Consider the following 21,338-nt stretch of genomic DNA (forward strand, 5'->3'; position numbering starts at 1 on the left):
AGAAGTTGAAAAGGAATGTCCTGCCCTGTTTTAACCTATTAGGGCCACACACAGTTTCAGTCCCACCAAAATAAATAAATAAAATAGAAACTCATGAGCAACTCATATTAAAGGTTTAAAATACCTTTATCCATCAATACAAATATATTTCACATGAAGAAAATCAGTTAAAGGAAGCAATTATATTGACCATACTGTAGGAAATACAGTAAACCTCAGTATAGTGGACCCCGTTTTACCAGACATTGGTAATAACGGACGTGTGCTATCCTCCCTGCAAAGGAAATAGGTTCACAGAAGCTGCAGGGTCCCTAGCCACAGCTGAGAGAGCTGCTGCCACCAGGTCTCCCCTTTCCTCTGCACCTGGGATCACCACAGCTGCAGGGTCCCTGGCCGCCACTGGGACTGCCACAGCCATGGGATCCCTGGCCACGGCTGGGAGAGCCGCTGCTGCTGGGTCCCCCCCGCAACCCCCATGGCTGGGATCACCACAGTTGTGGGGTCCCTGGCCATGGCTGGGATCACTTCAGCTTTTGGTTCCCTGGACGCAGCTTCGACCATTGTAGCTGCAGAATCCCTGGCTGCAGTTGGGAGAGCTGCTGCCTCTGGGTCTCTCCTCTCCTCTCCTCTTCTCCTCCCCCTCCACCCCCCGCAGCTGGATAAGGGCCAAGAAGAGCTCCCCGCATGCACAGCAGAGCTCAGGTGGCTCAGAGCGGAGGAGCTGCCACTCTGACAGAAAATCCTTGGCTATAACAGACTTTCTGCTTTAAGGGACACCCCTCCTCTCCATTAGTCTGTCATATGAAGGGTGTAGTGTACATTGTACATTGCCTGGTGGCCTTAAACAGGCTTATGTTAAAGTGCATAGCACAGAGGCCTTGAACCTAACTAGGGCTTTTAGTGGCTACTGTATTACAAAGAAGCAATAAAAGGACATGCATTTCATTTGTGTTTAGTTATGTGAGTAACATGAAAGTCATTCTAATTTCAAGAAAATATGTCTTTTTCATTTTAAGGGTACAGGGAAGAAAACGTTAGCTAGAAAAATAGCTCAGTTATGGAAATGCACACTCATTGAAGGTAAGTGTCAACTGTAAACACAACATTATAATACTTGGTATTTTAGCTATCTTTATATTCCTTGAAATTCTTCAGGGTACATTACTGACCAGAGTGAAGTTCACTGGTAAGGGCAAACTGTGATAATATTTCAGGAAAGAGATCATTGTGGAGCAGGGAAAATGCACCTGCATTTAGCTTCATGGGTACTAAATAATCCAGTTTTCTCCTAATTTGCAGGATGCAATGTAAAATCTAATGACCAAAGTAGGGCCCAGGCCTGGAAGTCCTTTATGTGAAACCTTTCTGGAATCTTTGGGGAGGCTGTCCATATGGGCACAGATATCTGACTGCTTAGATCAGGTTACAGGATCAGATAAAATCTATGTTTTTGTTCTGGGTTTGTACAGTGCCTAGCACAACTGGGTTCCAGATGAGGATGGCTTCTTAGCACTTCTGCTATATAAATAATAATAAAAGCAAATCTGTGCTATTACCCTGGCAGTTTCACACTCTCACCAAAAGCATCCTAAGGCTATGTCTATGCTCATCTAAGAAAGTCGACCGCAGATACGCAATTCTAGCTATGGCAATTGCGTAGCTAAAATCAACGTATCTATGTTCAGCTAACTTGGCTGTATGTACAAGGAAAGGCTGATGAGAGAGTTTCTTTCGTCGACTTCTCTTACTCCTTGCCTCGTCTGTGACCTCTGGGAGGTCGATTTCACTTGTCTCTACTAGATGGGAGTCGATCTTCAGGGGTAGTGTAAACCTGCCCTCAGGCTCATTTGAGGCAATGGGTATGAGTGGTGGGCATAACAGACAAAGGGAGGAAATGCCTCCCTTGGATCTTAGTGCTCAACAGCTTTCCTTTTCCCATCCCTGTTCTGACTGTGCCAGAAGGCTACTACAACAGGCTGCTGAAGGTTTCAGACAAGTGACTCTTCCCTTGAAGTGTATTTGTTAACTTAAAAGTGAAAAGCCTTCTAGCTTGCCAGACTTATTAGCATAACATTGAACCTGTGAAAGAGCCATGAAGTAGTAATGAAAACCATTTAGCTGGCATGTGCCAACCCGGAATTTATCGACAAAATCAGTTATGTCTACACGATCTTAGTTTAAAATTTGCTGTAAATATTTTATTAGTTTGTGGCTGAATCTTATAAAATCTCATTTCTAAAAAAATCCTTGCACAGATGCTTAGGTGCACACTCTGAGTATTCAGCTTTATCCTTAAATGCTTGGATCTTCAGATGTAGTTTTTTAAATAAATTCTGCAAAAGACCACCCTTATATAACACATTTTAATTTTTAAATACAACAGTACAAAAACTTGCTTCCAAAGTCTTCCTGTCCTTTCAATCCATCCCTACTCTCATTTCTCCCCTCCCTCATCTCCCCCATAGAAGAGAGGCCTTAAACAAGCAGCATTCCTTTTCTTTCAGATAGATGGACAAATGAGTTTCCCTTTTACCTCTGACTATTTGATGAACTATTTAAGAGAACACACCACCAAAATCAGTATCTTACTAAGATATAAAATCCTTTGTTATCCCCAAAATCTTTGGAAACATGTTTTAGCATACAATAACCCCCCGATATGCATGATTTTGCCTTGCACTTAATTTGCATTAACATGAGTTAAGCACAAATAGAAATCCTCTTCCCAGGTTTCCGCTCCAGCCCTCGGCTCCCCCAGCTGGGGGAAGCTGTAGAGAAGCTGCTCTGCCATGGCCATCTGCCTGCCCAGCTCCCTGAGCTGGGGTAGCCAGGTGGACAGACAGCCGCAGCGATGCAGCTTCTCCTTGGCTTCCCACAGCTGGGAGAATAAATGGTAAATTTTCACAATGGAGGGGGGTAACTAGTGGTGTTCCCCAAGGGTCGGTCCTGGGACCAATCCTGTTCAGCTTGTTCATCAATGATCTAGAGAAAGGGGTAAGCAGTGAGGTGGCAAAGTTTGCAGATGATACCAAGCTGTTCAGGATAGTCAAAATCAAAGTAGATTGTGAAGAACTTCAAAAAGATCTCAGCAAACTGAGTGATTGGGCAGAAAAATGGCAAATGAAATTTAATGTGGGTAAGTGTAAGGTAATGCACATTGGGAAAAATAACCCCAATTACACATACAATGTGATGGGGGCAAATTTAGCTACAACAGATTAGGAAAGGGATCTTGGAATTATAGTGGATAGTTCTCTGAAAACATCCATGCAGTGTGCAGCGGCAGTCAGTAAAGCAAATAGGATGTTAGGAATAATTAAAAAAGGGATAGAAAATAAGACTAAGAATATCATACTTCCCCTATATAAAACTATGGTATGCCCACATCTTGAGTACTGCGTGCAGATGTGGTCTCCTCACCTCAAAAAATACACTGGCATTAGAAAAAGTTCAGAAAAGGGCAACTAAAATGATTAAAGGTTTGGAAACGGTCCCATATGAGGAGAGGCTAGAGAGACTGGGACTTTTCAGTCTAGAAAAGAGGAGATTGAGCGGCGATATGACAGGGGTATATAAAATCATGAATGGTGTGGAGAAAGTGAATACAGAAAAGTTATTTACTTGTTCCCATAATATAAGAACTAGAGGACACCAAATGAAATTAATGGGTAGTAGGTTCAAAACTAATAAAAGAAAATTTTTCTTCACACGGCGCACAATCAACCTGTGGAACTCCTTGCCGGAGGAGGCTGTGAAGGCCAGCACTCTAACAGAGTTTAACATAGAGCTTGATAAATTTTTGGAGGTTAGGTCCATAAATGGCTATTAGCCAAGTATGGTGCCCCTAGCCTTTAGTCAAAGGCTGGAGACAGATGGCAGGAGACAAATCGCTTGATCATTGTCTTTGGTTCACCTCCTCTGGGGCACCTGGCACTGGCCACTGTTGGCAGACAGGATACTGAGCTGGATGGACCTTTGGTCTGACCCAGTATGGCCATTCTTACGTTCTTATGTTCTGTCTGCCTGCCCAGTTTCCCCGACTTGGGGAAAGCCAGGGAGAAGATGCGTGTGGCTCCCAGAACAGTGGGGAGCTGGGAACCAGGCTGCCATGGCTCTGGGAGCCAGGAAATTGAACAGTGCACGAAATTTGAATTATGGAGGGTGTGTAGGAGCGCAACCCTTGTGTAACTTGGGGGTCTACTGAATAGTGAAATCTCATAAACATGTCTTATGAAAATAACACAAAGTACATTTTTCTAAAAGCAACAAACTTTGTTGTGAACACATGAAACACCTGTGACTGATTTTCAAATAATGGCTTTGTTTCAGTGAGTTTCAATGTGTAGTGATCTAGAATGATTATTTTAGGATGGCTTAAGAGTATATTTAAAATATAAAATCAGCTTAGAAATACTGATTTAGAAGCTATAAAACAGAGAAGGGCTGCACCATGTATACCATAATATTTGAAGCATTTGTTGTATTCAGCCGGACAACTGACTTGCCCTTATTACAAAGATTTTGCAAACAAATCTCTGACAAACTTCAGGTTATGTCACAAAACCTATGAATGACATTTCTTATGCCCAAATTTAGTGCTTTTCATTATGTACCTTCTGCATGTTCACTCTTCACAATCTGGCATTCAGTGGAGAACATGTTCTGTTTTCTTTAGAAAGAAATTTTAAAAGAGTGTTTTTTTTTTTCCCAAATGTCATTTGCTACATGTAAGTTCAAGGATTTGTGTGGAATGGGATAGCAGAGAGAAGAGGAAGACAGAGAGGAAGGTGGTGGATTTGAAAGATTCTCCCTGAGGCCCCACACACCTTTGCAGTTCATAAAGCTGTATGTGTGAACATTAAGTGACAGGGGATATCAGCCTAGTGCTGTCATGTTTAATTTGTCCGATAAAGGGTAACCTTTTTCTCAGTTGGCTACTTTTTAAAGACCAACACCAGATTTCATAGTAGAGATAATGTGCAATTAATAACAGACAGCCATGCTAGGCTAACAATGCACATGTAAATGAAGTAATGCACACACAGTAGGTTTCATAAATTGTTTCAATTTTGTCCTGTATGGTGTGCATTTTTTAGCTTTGGAAGTGATAGAAGAAAATATTACTGCAGGAACAGAAGATGGACTTAAGGTAAAATCTACTCTCTCATTAAATTTCATGACATTCATAAGGTTCAGTTTTGTTCCCCTTGAAGTTGATGGCAGCTGGATGGGGGCCACAGTGCAAGTATTATAAGATGTTATGTTCTGCTTCTTCATTTAGATGCAGGAATTGCTGTATGGCGGTCAAAACATTCCTGAAGAACTGGTTACAAACATGATTTTGAAAAAGATTGAGTCACCAGAAGTTGCTCACTTTGGTATGTGTTGTCATTTTTTTCAGAACTCTCAAAGCATGCCCATCATAGCCCTCTAAAACTTAGTTTTGTCTCTTTTGTATATCTATAGCATATGAGTTTAAAAATTCTGCTATACTGCAATCTTTTGGATTCAGTCCGACATTTTGCCATCAGCAAACTCAGTAGACGAAGCAATGAAAACCAGAATCTGTCTTCATTGCTTCACATCTGTAAATTAAGGTGACCTGAGGTAGCATTTAGGGACTATCGTATTTGATGGGAGAAGGCAGAAGACTGCTACACACCAAGGCTGTGATTTTTCGGAAGGACGGCCTCTTTCAAAATATTCCACAGAGCATTTACATACAAAAAACCTTCTTTTGAAAGTATTTTAGAAAGAACGCGGCTCACCTTTTGAATTCACTCTTCCACTCCTGTATCAGGAAGAGTGCCCCCTTTCAATAGACTCTTTAAAAAGAAAACGTGTATAGACACTCTGCAGGCTGCTCTTTTGAAAGAGGGGGCCTGCCATGGCACCAGTTCGCTGGAGTATAGAGACACTCCTACCAGCACAAGTGGGGCTCTATGGTCTCTGTGTACATCTGCAATTAAAGACGCAGAGACCCAGAAGCCCCGTGACAGGAAGCTGAGAGTGTGCTAACAGCAGGGAGAGCACAAGGCGGTAGCAGCCTGCTCTCCAGCCTTTCCTTGCAGCCACCCAAGGCACCCGATTCCCCCTGCAGGGTCTGCAGCAAAGACCCCTGCACCGCCTGGTTGCTCCTCTTTCAGCATTCTGAGGGAGCCTGCAAGCCCAACCTTGGCCCCCAAAAAAGGGTCCCCTCAGGGACAGAGGCTGAGCTCAAGGATCTTCTCAGATTGTGGGGTGACAAAGAGGTCCTCCTGCACACAGCTGGCCATTGCCAGAACACCACAGTGTTTGTGTGCCTCTTCACCAGCCTGACATCCCAAGGGTATCCCAGCCTCACGCCTGCCCAGTTAAACTCTAAGGTTAAGGACTCAAAGATTAAGGAGATAAGGCAGACATACTGCTGGGTCAAGGATGTGGCCAGCTGCTCAGGGGCAGCGCCCACCACCTGCCCCCACTTTGAGGAGCTAGATCACCTGTTCGGGCTGAAGCAGGCGGTCCCCTCTGGTTGCCCTCCTTGACACTGCCGGGCCAGAGCTGGAGCAGGAGCCACAGACGGAGGACTAGCTGCAACTGTCGGCTGCCAGCGTTCCTTGGCCAAGGGAAATTTTGATGTCCAGGCAGGAAGCAATGGCGAAGGATCCAGTGATGAGACCCTCATCTTCACCATCCCTGTGGATCGTCAAGCCAGGACCCCTCCACCTGGGCCTCCCCGCATTCCTGGAGGGACCGAGGTACCGGGTGTTCTGGATGCCACGGCGCATGGGGTGGGGGTGCCCACCTCTGCCACAGCTGGCCACTCACATTGCCATCAGCCCTAATCCAGATGCACCCTGGATGGCTGCATTCCCTGGGCCCCAGAGGGGGTGCCCGCGGCACTCAGCACCTGCCCCCATGGACAGCACCGCAGTCCGCATGCCTGGGGAAGGACTTGGGGGAGGGATGACTGAACCTGGCATGATCCCCACCATGAGGGGAGTCCTCCACACCCAGGATCGATCCGACAGGGTCCCTGAGCCATTGGATGGAGGCAGTGGGGGGCACGGCCCCCTGGAGCCAGCTCATAGGACTGATGGGCTTGTCTGTCTGTCTCCTTCTGTCTCTACAGGTCTGCCATCTGGGGGGGCTGGCTGAGCCCCATCCATGGCTAGAGGAGCCCCAGAGCAGAGAGCAAGGAGGCTGAGACACTACCACCTCCTGCGCCCATGTGGGGCCACTACCAGGGCATGACATGACCTCCGGTGGAACATAACTTCCATTCTATGGGAGTGGCTGGTGACAGAGTGGGAGAGCTGGAATCGGGTAGCAGGCACCCTGGATGTCCTCACCCAGCTTATGACTACCCACCGGACCCAGCCACCTGATCCCATGCCAGGCACTCCCACAGCCCCCCCATAGTCTCCCCCCACCCCGCAGCTTCCCTCACTGCCCTGCTCCTGCTTGACCTCCCCTTGGCCACCCGACTGGCACTTGGCTGGTGGCCAGTGTGAGGTGGCATCCCCGTCCCTGCTGCCACTCCTTCCCTCCCCGTGCCCCCCGCTGAACCCGAGCCCACTGGCCCCTCCTATGAGCCTACCTTCCCATGGTCCCAGCCGTGTCCCAGCCCCAGCAAGGACCCTGGACCCAGAAGAGTAGTGCTTCTGCTCCCCAAGTGGCTCCCGACCCTCCACCCCTATGGAGGGCTAAGGTCCTCCACCCCACCCCAGGACCCCCTCCAAGTTGTGTTGCCCCCACCCCTTCCCCAGGACCCCTGCAGTGTATACTTTCTCCACATCCCCCTTGTACATAGTACATTATCCAGTTTGCCTTGATAACAATTTTTGGACCTCTGTGCTTTATATATTGAGTCTCTTCTGGTATGACTATAATCTGAAGAAGTGGGTCTGTCCCACGAAAGCTCATCACCTAATATATTACTTTGTTAGTCTTGAAAGTGCTAGTTGACTGCTCTCCTGTGTGAAAGAGTTTTATTTTGATTCAATAAATGGTTTATGTTCTACCAGCCCCCGTTCCTCATGAGTGGTGGGGGAGTGGTGAGAGGTGGGTGTGCAGGAGGGGAGTCATGGTGGAGGGTGCCTGGGGGAGAGTCATTGGAACCTCTGGGTGAAGGACTCCTGGAGGGCCTCCCTGACCCGCACCCCATCCAGTTGTGCCTGACAGCATGGGGCTGCAGTCAGCTGCTCATAGCTGTGGCTGGCCTCGTGCTCTGCCTCCACGATATTGCGGAGAGTGCAGCATGCTCTCACCACAGCTGGCTGTCTGGGGAGGTGACCTCCAGGAATGTAAGGAGGCAACAAAAACACTCCTTCAGGTGCCCAAACAACTGTTCCACAGTGTAGCAAGCTCATTTCAGGCGCTTATCAAAAAGGTCCTGTCTGGGGTTAGTATGTCCAGTATAGGGCCACATCAGCCATGCATGCAGGGGTGCGGCATGGTGGTGTCCCGGACTGGGAGCTCCTGTGGGGGGATGTAGGTCCCCTGCTGCGTTCTGTGGCTAAGCCAAGAGTTTCAAAAGACCTGGACATGGTGGGCTCATCAGGACCAGCCCCCACACCCATCCATAAATTGTTCCTTTGTATCCACGAGGGCCTGGAGCAACATGGAATGGTACCCTTCCAGCTGATGTAAGCTCCAGTGCTGGGTCTGGAGCCTGAATGGCGATGTGGGTCCCATCCAGAGCCCCGAACCATTTGGAGAATCCAGCTCTGCAAACCCTGCAAGGGTGACTTCAAGGCCCCTGATGAGGGACGAACACACCCATGAGTGCGTGGGCAGGTGCTCAAAGCCCCACCTTCCTGGTCCCCTCCCCAGGGCCCCCCAGCCCGCGAGCCCCATCCAGCCTCCTCGTGGTGTGTGTGTGTATGACCTGAGCATGGCTTACCTCCATGAGGATGGCCCCGACAGTGGCCTTGCCCACCCCGAACTGCTGGCCAACCTACCAGTGGCTGTCTGGGGTGGCCAGCTTCCAGAGGGTGATGGTTACTCTCTTCTGCAGGGGGAACGTGGGCTACATCCGGGTGTCCTAGTGCTGGTGGGCTGAGATGAACCAGTGACATAGCTCCAGAAATGTCTGCTTGGTCATGCGGAAGTTCTGGAGCCAGCAGTCATTGTTACTGTCCTCCAACACCACCTGTTTCCCACCACTCACTGCTGGTGGGATAGCCCCACAGGTGTTGGATGACCTGGAGGAGGGGGCGTGGGCATCACCCCATGAGGATGGCCTGTAGCAGAATGACTACAGGCAGGGTGGTGCCCCAGAGCCACTAGAGGACAGCCCCTAGCAGTTTGGCCAGCAGGCTGACCAAAGCCCAGTGCAGTACAACATCGGGAAGCTGCTGGGGGTCCATACTGTTCCCCAAGGTGGCTTCTCTCTGTGTTCAGTGTCTGTGTAGCTCTGTGTGGCAAAGCAGTCCTCAGTGTGTGCAGGACAAGGGTGCTTGGGAGGGGCCCTTTAAGGGACCGCTGGCTGCATCCCCCAGAAGGGCATCTGCCATGTGACCCCGTCTGCAATATTTCCTGGCCCTTTCTTTCGAAAGAGTTCACTGGGCCATGTGGATGCTCCCTTTCAAAAGAGCAGATCGGTCTTTCGAAAGAGAGTTTTGTGACTTGGATCCGCTTTTTCTGTGTAGGTGCATGTTTTTGAAAGGTGATCTTTCGAGAGGTTGCTTTCAAAAGCTCACCTTTCGGAATTGCACTGTAGAGTAGATGTAGCACAACAGAGTGATATTTTTCTGCCAAATTATATCCTCCTTCTGATTTTCTGTAATAAAGATGAGCTGTTTTAAAAGATTAATGTGTCAAAAGAAATAATTCTGAAACAAAATGATCATTAAAAAAGGAGTGAGTCCTGAGGCCCAGATGGTGTACATCCAAGAGTTCTGAAGGAACTCAAGTCTGAATTTGCTATCCTGCTAGCAACAATATGCAGTATCTCATTTCAAAACACCTACAACAGCAGAGAATTGCAGGGTAGGAAATGTGTTATATTTTAAAAAGGCCATATGGGTGATCTAAGGAATTATAGACTAGTAAACATGATGCCCATAACTAGTAGAAACTAAAAACTAAAACAGAATAACAAAACACCTGGAATTCATAACATGATAGTTATAGCAATTGTTTCAAAGGAAAATCATGTTTCACTAATATTAGAATTCTTCAAATGTGTCAGTAAAGTAGTGGATAAAGAAGAATGAATTGACATGATATTGACTTTTGAAAGGTCTTTAACAAGGTCAAAAGAGGTTACGAAAGAAACTAAATCATGACGTAAGAAACAAAGTACTGTCACGAATCAAAAATTGGCCAAGACAAAGGAAACTGTAAGAATAAATGGTCAATTTTTGTTATGGCAAAAGGTTAACAGGAAGGAGTGTCAAGGATCTGCCTTAAATTACTACAATATTGTCTAATATACTAATGATCTGAAAAGGAAAATGATCAGTGAGCTAGCAAAATTTGTAGAAAAATGTTATTTGAAGAAGTGAAATTCAGAGAAATCAGTAAAGAATTTCATAGGGACTTCAATGAACAAGGTGAATGGCAGCACAGTAGCAGACAAATTTAAATATTGATAAATGCAAAATAATCCTACTGGAAAGAAAATTTTGAGCTTGTAAAATTTATTAGGGTTCTAAATTAACTACACTAAGTGAGGAAAGGGACCCAGGAATCGTTGTAGACATCTCAATAAAAACATCTGCTTAATGTGCAGCTTGATCAAAAAGCAAACAAGATGTTAGGATGCATCAGTAATAGGATGGAAAATACTGAATAAAAAGTTATGGTGCCATTATGTAAATGCATGATATGCCCTCATCTGGAATACTATGTACAGTATCTTCTCTAAGAGGAGAGTTAGGGTGTGGGCACATTCAGAGGAGGGTGATAAAACTCATGTAGGGAGATGTTGAAAAGATTAGCATTTACCTTAGAAACAAAATGAGGAGAATGGACATGGTAAAATAATTAATGGCATGGAGAAAGTAAATAGGAGTTTCTGTTCTCATTAGACAAGAACAAGGGGACATTTAGTGATAATAAAAGGTTGCAGACTCAAAACTGTGATAATAGGAAATACTTTTCCACATAAACCCCTATTAGACACTGCAACTCATTGTCATAAGATACCGCTAAGGGCAAAAATTTGACAAAATGTGAAGAATTGGACACTTTTTATGAGTAAGAAAAACAGTTAAGCTGCATTTGAGTTATTTAAAATTACAAATAATGTTAAATAATAACAAATAACATTTAAGTTATTTTAAAAAAAAGACTGTTGGATGGAATATAAAATGTTATGTATCGGAGTTTAAGGCAATTTCTAGCTATTAGGATGAGACTGGTAAAGTGATGGACACTATAACTAAAAGGATAAAAAACATGTGGAAGAGATTATCTTACATCCGCCTACTGTGGATTTTCTTGCACTTTGAAACATCTGGTACTGCCTGCTGTTTCACAGAGGATACTGGTCTAAATAGATCAGAAGCCTTATCTAGTATAGTTGTTCCTATGTCCATTCCAGCCATCTGGAAGCCAGGTTCCATCAGTCTTCAAGGACAGCATACCAAAACCAGTCATTTACCACAACAGGAGAGGTCTGGTTACAGAACAGAATGTCAGGGTAACATTCATTTCTCTCATCTCCATTCCAATCCAAATGCGAGACCACAGTGCAACAGACAGGCTATGAGTAGAGAGTTAGAAACCACTTAGGTTGGTCCTGTGGACATCATGAGAATCGTGTAATCTTGAGATAGTCTAGAAGAGTAATCATCTGCATGGACACTGAAGTCATAAACATTGTCAAGGACGGTGTCTCAGGAGCTACCACAACATAGAATATGATCAGCTTAGCAAAGGTTTCTGAAGTTTTGAATGATCAGTACCCAAAGTAGCCTGTCCCACCCTAGGCTTCAGACACCATAAGGGGCACATTCAGATCCATAATCAGGATTGGAGACCTTCTTCACTTGTAACTGGATGCAAAGAGCACAGGCATGCATTTCATGCATCCCCATGTTGACTTATGTTTCTTCATACAAGTGGCTGGAGTCCATGGCTAGAGAAAGAGCTAGGTTATGGATGCAAAAGGTATACACCGTTGTAACTTTGACCTCTGAAAGACATTGGAAAACATTCTATTGCACACTTGTTGTAAAGGAATTTGTTCACCATCCTGGGGACCTATCAGCCCCCTAATGAAATGGTAACTATGCCCCAAGAAAAAGTTGTTCAGTCTTTCTCAGAAAGCTCTCAGCTCCAAAGTACAGGAGGTGATTCCCTCCCAAAATACAGTTGCGGAATTCCTACTCCCTATGCAATTCACCTCCCAGCGTCACTGTGATTCAGTCTGTTTCCAAACCAAATATTTTGTATACTAGCTCTCTTTTTCCATCATTTTCAGTCGCCCTAATATAAAGAACAGAATGACATGAGATGCTACTAAGCATGCATCTTGCAGTATAAGCAGTCTATAATTTCCTGCATGACTAGTAATTGCTACATGATTCAATCTTTTCAGATTGGACTTCAAGATAACTTTCAGCACATATAAAATTGTTAGTGTCCATGTTGTGATATTTTTTCTTTATACTCATTAACTAAATGAACAGTCTCTGACAATTGCGTAGTTATCTTGAAAGATTACAGCTTTGTTATGTCACTTTGGGTAATCACAGCTAAACCTTAGCTAGCCATGTGTGTGGCTGACTCAAATAGAATCTAGTTATTTACAGGTCTAGAAGTGATGTTGAAAACTAGTGAATATAAATATTTAGTATATTTGAAATGATTTCTGAAAAGATGTATTTGACAAATTTTATTTGACAGGTTATGTTCTCAGTGGATTTCCTTCTCTGTCAGAGGAATACATGACTATTTTGGAGCAAACAGAGAAAATTAGAAATTTAAAACTAAAACCAGATTTCCTGATTAATATTAAGGTAATGTCATCTTTGATAACTTGCTAGTCATTTTCACACTTATTCATAAATTAAGATTAATTTTCTGTTAGAGTCAGATTACATATATTAAAATATGATAGCTGTTCATAAGAGCCAAATTCTTCTTTTACAGTGGTGTTGTCAGATAAGTTACTCTGGTTTATGCTGCTGTAATAGACACCAGAATTTGTTCCTATAGACTAATCCTGCAAAGTACTGAGCATCTTTTATACATTCAGTGGGAGTTATAGTCTTTGAGCACCTTCTGATCAGTTTCTCAGACTGAAAAAAAAAAAAAAAAGCATGTATTCTACAAAAACAAAGCCTGGGGATAATTACAGGCTATGTATGTTGTAAGTCAGAGCCGGTAGAGGTGCTGTTTGAGACTTTCTACAAATATTCTTGGGAAAAAAAATGAGTTATATATTTGAATGGGGAGGGATAACTCAGTGTCATTGGCCTTGTGAACCCAGACTTGTGAGCTCAATCCTTGAGGGGCCTTTCAAGGGTATGGGCCAGGTTATATTAAAAAAAAAAATCTGTCAGGGTGGTGACAGGTTCTGCTCTGAGTGCAGGGGACTGAACTTGATGACCTCTCAAGGTCCCTTTCAGTTCTGATATGAGTGAGAAAATTAGTTATTTTATACTTTAGCTCTCTTTGGGCTTGTCTACACTAGCTCCCTCCTTCGAAGGGAGGATGGTAAGTAGGGTGCTGAGAGTTTATTAATGAAGTGCTGCGGTGCATATGCAGCACTACATTAAGCAAATTCCCCCCTGCAGCAACTTTGAAGTGTTAAATTTCAAAGTGCCAGCTCGTGTCTCGCTAGGGCTCACCCGCCGGTACTTCAAAGTGTCTGGGATACTTTGTCAAAATTTTATTTGACAGGTTATGTTCTCAGTGGATTTCACTGCATCACTTCATTAATAAACTCCTAACACCCTACTTACCATCCTCCCTTTGAAGTAGGGAGCTAGTGTAGACACAGACCTTGTAAAGTACCAGCAAGATGCTTCCCTAAATGTATTGTAATATACAGTTAAAAGCAAACATTATTATAAGTAAAGTTGTCAGAAGCCTTCTTACTCCATAGGTCTTAAAATAATCAGAAAATACACTGGATTTGTTACATCTTCTCCCATTCTAACTTGTAAAATAAGGAATTGGCTACTGAAATAACAGTGTCTGTTGCATTGTGCATGAATTCTTACTAAGTTTTTGCTTTTAGTTGCTCAGACTCTGCATTAAGTACCTAGATATGTAGTGTGCCCATGAGACAGAGATGGTAGATGGTAGGCATTAATGGAGTATTGGAAGTGCTTACACTTTGCTAGATGTCATGTTTTTTTCCCACAACAGGAACTTCTACATATTTTGTAGTCTGAAAACTTAAATTTGAACATGTTCAGTGAGCGTTTGAACTGCATTTGAAAGTATTTAGTTTCTAAGAGAAACAAAAAGAACTTGAAACCTAAAACAGAAATCACTTTTGTGCGCTTTTAGCGGAAGGAGTTGTTATTTTTAATTCTAGGAAGTTCAACTATGTTTTAAAGACAGACAGTGCAAAAGACTAATTCCAGGTAGTATATTCTGTATGGTTTCACTCGTAAAATTTCAAATATGTGATATACACCAGCAAAAAGGCAATTCTTGATTTCATTTATACTTCATGTCCCCTTTTCGACTTCATTTGAAGGAAGGTTGAGACCTCATACTCCAAAAGGAGGAACCCGGGTTTCGCTAAAGTCAAATGAGAGTTTCACACTTGCCATCAGTAGTTCTAGGATTTTGCCTAGACGTGATAGCATTATGGCTATTTTCGCTATGTCAAAAAGAAAGAAAGATGAATGTCTTTGGAAATATATGATCTGTGAATAGCTTTTCATTACTCACATTGGAAAAAAAATTGTTCTCTTTGTATATCAAAAATGGTAAAGAGGATGGTGTGAGGGTGGGGAGACGGAACAGATCTCAACAAATGCCTCTTGTTGCCTGCTTCTGAAAGTTGTATGTCACATATGAGATCTCCTAGTTCTTTCAAGGAAAGCAAGACAATCTCCAGAACGCTAGTAACACTTTATGGGGTAGTTCATGTAGCGATCTTATCCTGCCAAGGACTTGGCAACATGGTCCAATTAAACAATATTTTGTTCTGTAAAAATCACTCCTTCCTTTTGCCTCTCCCTGAATTTCTTGGCAGTAAGGCTCCTGTTTTCTCAGGCTTTTCAAAGATTGGGAGAAAACTATGTGAGGTTATGTAATAGGTGATCGAACAGTAGCTTTGGGGGTTGGGAATTAGAAAAGCTCTTTCCATATCCTTTTGATGTTTTGTACATTTAGCTATAAGCAGGGTGACTAGGGCTACGTCTACACGTGCAGCCAACATCGAAATAGCTTATTTCGATGTTGCGACATCAAAATAGTCTATTTCGATGAATAACGTCTACACGTCCTCCAGGGCCAGCAACATCGATGTTCAACTTCGACGTTGCTCAGCCCAACATCGAAATAGGCTCAGCAAGGGAACGTCTACACGTCAAAGTAGCACACATCGAAATAGGGATGCCAGGCACAGCTGCAGACACGGTCACAGGGCAGACTCAACAGCAAGCCACTCCCTTAAAGGGCCCCTCCCAGACACAGTTGCACTAAACAACACAAGATACACAGAGCTGACAACTGGTTGCAGACCCTGTGCCTGCAGCATAGATCCCCAGCTGCCGCAGAAGCAGCCAGAAGCCCTGGGCTAAGGGCTGCTGCCCACGGTGACCATAGAGCCCCGCAGGGGCTGGAGAGAGAGCATCTCTCAACCCCCCAGCTGATGGCCACCATGGAGGACCAAGCAATTTCGACGTTGCGGGACGCGGATCGTCTACACGGTCCCTACTTCGACGTTGAATGTCGAAGTAGGGCGCTATTCCTATCTCCTCATGAGGTTAGCGACTTCGACATCTCGCCGCCTAACGTCGAAGTTAACTTCGAAATAGCGCCCGAAGCGTGTAGACGGACGGGCGCTATTTCGAAGTTGGTGCCGCTACTTCGAAGTAGCGTGCACGTGTAGACGCAGCTTAGATGTCCTATTTTTAAAGGGGCATTTCCGTATTTAAGCACTCCTGCAGGTGTCCCTACTTTTTCTAAAAATGGGCAAATTTTCCTGTATTTTCTATCTTTTTCCTCCCATCAGTACTGTACTGATGGGTCCTATTGCTGGCCAAATCCTTGCTTGTCAGCTGCTGGGGGGGTCCAGTGGCTGACAGTGGGAGTGAGATTGTACAAGGCTGATGATCAGCCCAAGCTGCAGTAGGCTGGGATGGCCTGTCCCCTTGCTGGTCCATCAGTGCAGTCCTAGTTGCATGACAGTTCTTGGCCAGCAGGCTCTCCACCACCTCCCTTTTTCCCCCCACCTCATTTCCAGACAACACTGGCTGCTTGCTGTGATGCATGGTGAGTGTGAACAGGTGGTGGCTGGTTATGGGTCACCTCTGCTGCCTGCCCATGCACTGTTTCCATGCTCCCCCTCTCACTGTCCCCTCCCTGCTATGCTTATTCACCTTCTCCAGCCCTGCTGCTTCTCCATATTCTCCCACAGCGGCACCTGCTCAGACTGTTCAGCTCATCAGCAGCCTGGCTGGCAGGCTCCTGCTTTCCCACTGCCTCTGGCTGAGCTAGTATCCAGGGAAAGCTCAAAACCCTTTGACCTGGGGCACTGCGCAGGAAGAACCAAGCCCTGCATGTGACAAAGCCCTACATAGCACTGGCATAGGGAAGCTTCTCACCTTTGGGCTAAGATCTGTAGTGGCAAAGAGAAGTCTGTTTTCTCCCCAGCACTGCTGGTCCCTAGGCAAGGGTGCTTAGCACCATCTTCACTGGCTGCCTCCCCAACCCAGGCAGTTTGGGGCTGCTCTGTCCTCTAGGCACCTTCCCCTGCTGAGCCAACTATCTCGCTGGGTTTCATGAAGTCCTTGCAGCCAGGTTTACTGAACACTGGTGCTAAATGAATCCTGAGGGCTTAGCCCCTTCCAGCCCTCACTGTAGTCAAGGGAAAGGAGGCAGCTGGGTTATGTAGGTGGATAGTAGTAACTGGGAGCTGTTAGTTGCCTTTCTACCCTGTGCAGACAGGCAGGGACCAGCTGCTTCTACCCTGAGGGGAGGGAGAAGTGGGAGGGAAAAGACCAACTCTAGAAAAACATGGATCAGGTCATTCCTACTCCTTCCTGCTTCAGCTGGAAGCAATTCCCATCCCTTCTCTCACACAGCAATGAGAGGGTGCTGCTTGCCACATTAGGGTGTGCACCCCAACAGAAAACTTGGGAGGGAGGACCCTGTGTGCTCCCCACATGTTGCCTTGAGAAGAAATGGTGTCAGGGACTTGGAAAGGCGGGTCCATCCCAGGGGCCAAGCCAAGCATGTATGATGGTGAACACTAGGTAAGGGTGGTTGGACAAGGTAGGTCAGTCACCCCCATCTCTGTGTGAGACAGGTGGACAGGAATGTGTGTATATCACCTCTTCTCATGCAAATAGTAGAGATGAGATAAATAAAAAGATTCCAGCTACACAGTATTTTAAGGGGAGTTCAGTCAACTTGATGTTAATTTGAATGTTTCTACTGCATAGTTCTGAGGGCCACTGAACTCGCTTGAAATGCAAGTAATTTTACCGTGTGTCTCATATTCAGTATAGGGAAATACAGTCACCCTAATTACTGACTGTCTTTTTTCAAAGTTGTATGTGCTTAGAAAGCTTTTGAGATGTACCATATATAAAATGTTAAAAAGCAGTCTTTTGCTACTATCAAATTTAAAGAAAAATAATATTGTTATGACAAAAACATAAACATTAGATTCTCTTTCAATTATTTCTTAACTAGTGTCCTGACTATGATTTGTGCCAAAGACTCTCTGGGCAAAGACAACACCCTGATGCAGGGCAGATATACCAAAAGAACCAGTGGGATCCAGAAATTATTGACAAACGTAAGAAAAAGAAGGATCAACGCAAACCAGAAGATGAGGAAGATGAAGAGGAAGAAGAGCAAGAAGAAGAAGATGAGGTAACCGATCCTAACCCGCCAAAGAAGCTCTGTTTGTTAGCAACTTACCCCTCTGACTACGAAAGCCCCTTTTTCCCAAAACGATTTGGTTTTGGGAAGAAGGAGCTTTCGTAATCAGAGGGTCCTTTAAAAGGCCCCCAGCTACACGGGTGGTGTGCATTTCGAAACCGGCACTTTCAAAGCACACACAGCTGCCATTATGCTAATGAGGCACTGAACATTCATGGCAGCGCTTCATTAGTATCTGCTCAAGTGGCTCATTACCATACCCACTCCAAAAGGAGCAGGTAGTATGGCCACAGCCCATGGCTACGTCTACATTACAGAGATCTTTCAAAAGATGCTGTTCCGGAAGATCTCTTCTGAAAGAGCTTTCTTCAGAAGAGTGCGTACACACAAAAAAAAGCAGATCAAAAGAGTGATCTGCTCTCTTGAAGGAGAGGATCCACGCAGCCCTCAGTCTTTCAAAAGAACAGGCCAGGGATTGAAAATGAAGACTATTCTTTTGAAAGAAGCTTTCAAAAGTAAGAGTGATTTCGAAAGGAGCACCACATTCTTTTGATTTACTTTTGAAATAATGCTTCTGTGTGTAGACGCTCCATGGGCTTTTTCAAAGGAGCCGCCATCTTTCGAAAAATCTTTTGAAAGAACTTTGTAGTGTAGACGCAGCCCATGTTTATACAAATGTAAGTTGCTACAAAGTCAAATGTGTGCGTGTGTTTAGCTAATGAACAAACACTTGCCCACAAATAAGGTCAGCCTGGCTTTGTATGCCTTTTCAGTTATTAATGAAAAATTAACACAACATATTTTTACCTTTGGCTGTTTCTACACATGCCACTTGTTCTGGAAGATGATCCTCCGGAAGATATCTTGCAGAGGATCATCTTCCAGAAGAGTGTGTCTGCACGCTAAACAGGCCCCTGAAAGGACTGCCCCTTCTTGCGGAAGAGCACATCCACACATGCACTGACGCTCTTCCAGAAGAACAGGGCAGGAAATGGTGTGGACACAGTCGCATGGCCAGGGAGCCCTTCAGGGGCCGCCGGCCAGACAGCCGTTTGAAGGGCCCCACCCAAACAGCTCCTCCCTGCACAGCCTGCTGAGGCCTGCCACGTCTGTGCACGGCAAAGCAGACCCAGGTCCATGTCCAGCGTGCATTGACCAGCAGGCATGGACCCCCAGGAGCCACAGGCCAGCAGGTTTACCCTTAGCCACAGGCTAGCCATCCTCCTGGCCGCCCTTCTAGGCCTCCTGTAGAGACAGAGACCCAGGCCCATGGGACCTGAACTCCCACCGTCCCAGCTGGGTCCCCTTCGGGCTGTCCAGTGCATCTGGACCCATGCCACCAGCACAGACTGGTGGGACAGGGTCGTAATGGGGGAGTGGGATAATGACTGCTGGCTGCAGAACCTTCAGATGGAGAAAGAGACCTTCCTGGAGATCTGCAGCTGGCTTGCCGCCATGCTCTGATGCCAGGATACATGGATGAGGCTGGCCCTCTCCCCGGAAAGGCACGTGGCCATCACCATCTGGAAATTGGCCACCCCGGACAGCTACCAGTCCATTGGGCATCAGTTCGGGGTGGGCACATCCACTGTTGGGGCTGTCGTCCTACAGGTAAGCCCTGCCCGAGGCCCTGCCCAACTGGGAGGGGGGAGGGGGCTGGCAGTCTTGGTGGACCCCAGGGGCTGATTAGGAGGGGGCCGGGCCGGTGGGGGGGTGGGCAGGCCTAGCTCAGAGGGGTCCTAGCCCGTTGCTGGAGGGGTCCTCCGGGGGGGGCAGTAGGGAGGGAGGGGTGGAAGGGAAAGGGGGCAAGGTCCCCCCGCGTACGACCACGAGTGCACCCATTTCCGTTCCTCTGCAGGTTGTGAGGGCCATCAGCCATGTGCTGGTACAGTGGCTGGTGCTCATTGGGGACCTGGATGCAGTCGTCGAGGGCTTTGCTGTTCTTGGGTTCCCCCAGTGCTTCGGGGCAATCACCAGGACACATATCCCCATCAGAACCCCAGACCACAGTGGCAGCCAATACATCAGCTGCAAGGGGTACCGCTCGATCGTGCTCCAGGCAGTGGTGGATGTCCGTGGGAAGTTCGCAGACATTTACGTCGGCTACCCAGGCAGGGCACATGACGTGTGGATCCTGCAGAACTCCACCCTGTTCCACAGGATGGAGGCCGGGACATTTGTGCCGTGGCGGGAGTGCATCATCAGGGGGGTCATGATGCCCCTCTGCCTCGTGGGCCACCCCACCTACCCACTTCAGCCCTGGTTGATGTGCCACTCAAGCCACTCACACCATCCCAGGAGCTGTTCAGTGCCCAGCTCATGCAGGCCCAGTATTCAGTCTAGTGCGCCTTCGGCCGTCTGAAGGTGCGGTTCAGGTGTCTCCTCACAGACCTCGATGTGGGGGCAGAGAATGTCCTGCAGGTTGTGGCCACCTGCTGCAAACTCCACAACCTCATCAAGGCACGTGAGGGGACTCTGCCCCAGGGCTGGATGATGGAGCCACTCAGCCCAGTACCAGCAGCCTGCTGCGACCCCCAACAGGCAGCTCGACTGTGATGGGCTCTGTATCCGGGAGGTGCTCCGGGAGTCATTCACTCAGTGGGACTACTAACCCCGCCACCCTTCCCCACATGCCCCCCCTACACAGACCCCCACGTGCACACACCGCACTCCCCTACACCTCCACACCCACACAATAATAAGAGACATGGGGGGTGCAAAATGTAAATATGTATTTAACCCACAACGTAGAACAATAGAAAACAATGTAAATAATAACTAGGAAATAATAAAAATAACATCTAATAACCTAAAAGTGACTAAACTATATACATGGGGGTAAGGGAGCAGGGGCATTTGAACTTGGATGGGGCCTGGGACAGGGATGGTGGGAGCCTTAGTCAAGGGACAGGGTGGAAGGCCGCAAGCCCCAGTGCCCACAGGTGCTCCTCCCCCTCCCCGGGTGCACAGTCCCTTGTGGGGCACTGATGGGGCCAGGAGAACCAGCAGGTAGGGTCAGTCTGCACCTGGCCCAGCCTCAGCAGAGGGGTTGCAGGGGTCGGGTCGTGGCTCGGGGGACCCTCCACGGGACCCACTGTGGCCACAAGCCACTCTGCAAGGTCCCTCAGGGCAGCTGCAGGCAGGCCCAGGGGCAGTAGGGCAGCCTGGGCCTCGGGGACATTGGCTGGGGGGACAGGAGCATCCGAGTGGCCAGCAGGGGGGCCAGCAGGGGAGGCAGTGAGGGGGAAGAAGGGGATCAGTGGAGAAGCCTCGGGGAGTAGTGGGGGGGATTTGGGGGGACAGCATGGGGGGCAGCGGGGGGGGTTAGG

General features: G+C 46.6%; 1 protein-coding gene across 1 annotated transcript in view; it reads left to right on the forward strand.

The window, feature by feature from the left end:
• Positions 1-21,338, forward strand: part of AK9 (adenylate kinase 9) — a 153,211-nt gene that overhangs the window by 2,376 nt on the left and 129,497 nt on the right. Inside the window, exons 2-6 of the mRNA XM_074989121.1 lie at positions 1,017-1,080; positions 5,097-5,149; positions 5,282-5,378; positions 12,838-12,950; positions 17,818-18,000. Of these exons, the coding sequence (XP_074845222.1) occupies positions 1,017-1,080; positions 5,097-5,149; positions 5,282-5,378; positions 12,838-12,950; positions 17,818-18,000 (510 nt within the window). The remainder of the gene's footprint in view (positions 1-1,016; positions 1,081-5,096; positions 5,150-5,281; positions 5,379-12,837; positions 12,951-17,817; positions 18,001-21,338) is intronic.

Source organism: Carettochelys insculpta, chromosome 3, assembly GCF_033958435.1.
Source record: "Carettochelys insculpta isolate YL-2023 chromosome 3, ASM3395843v1, whole genome shotgun sequence".
Classification (NCBI taxonomy): Eukaryota; Metazoa; Chordata; order Testudines; family Carettochelyidae; genus Carettochelys; species Carettochelys insculpta.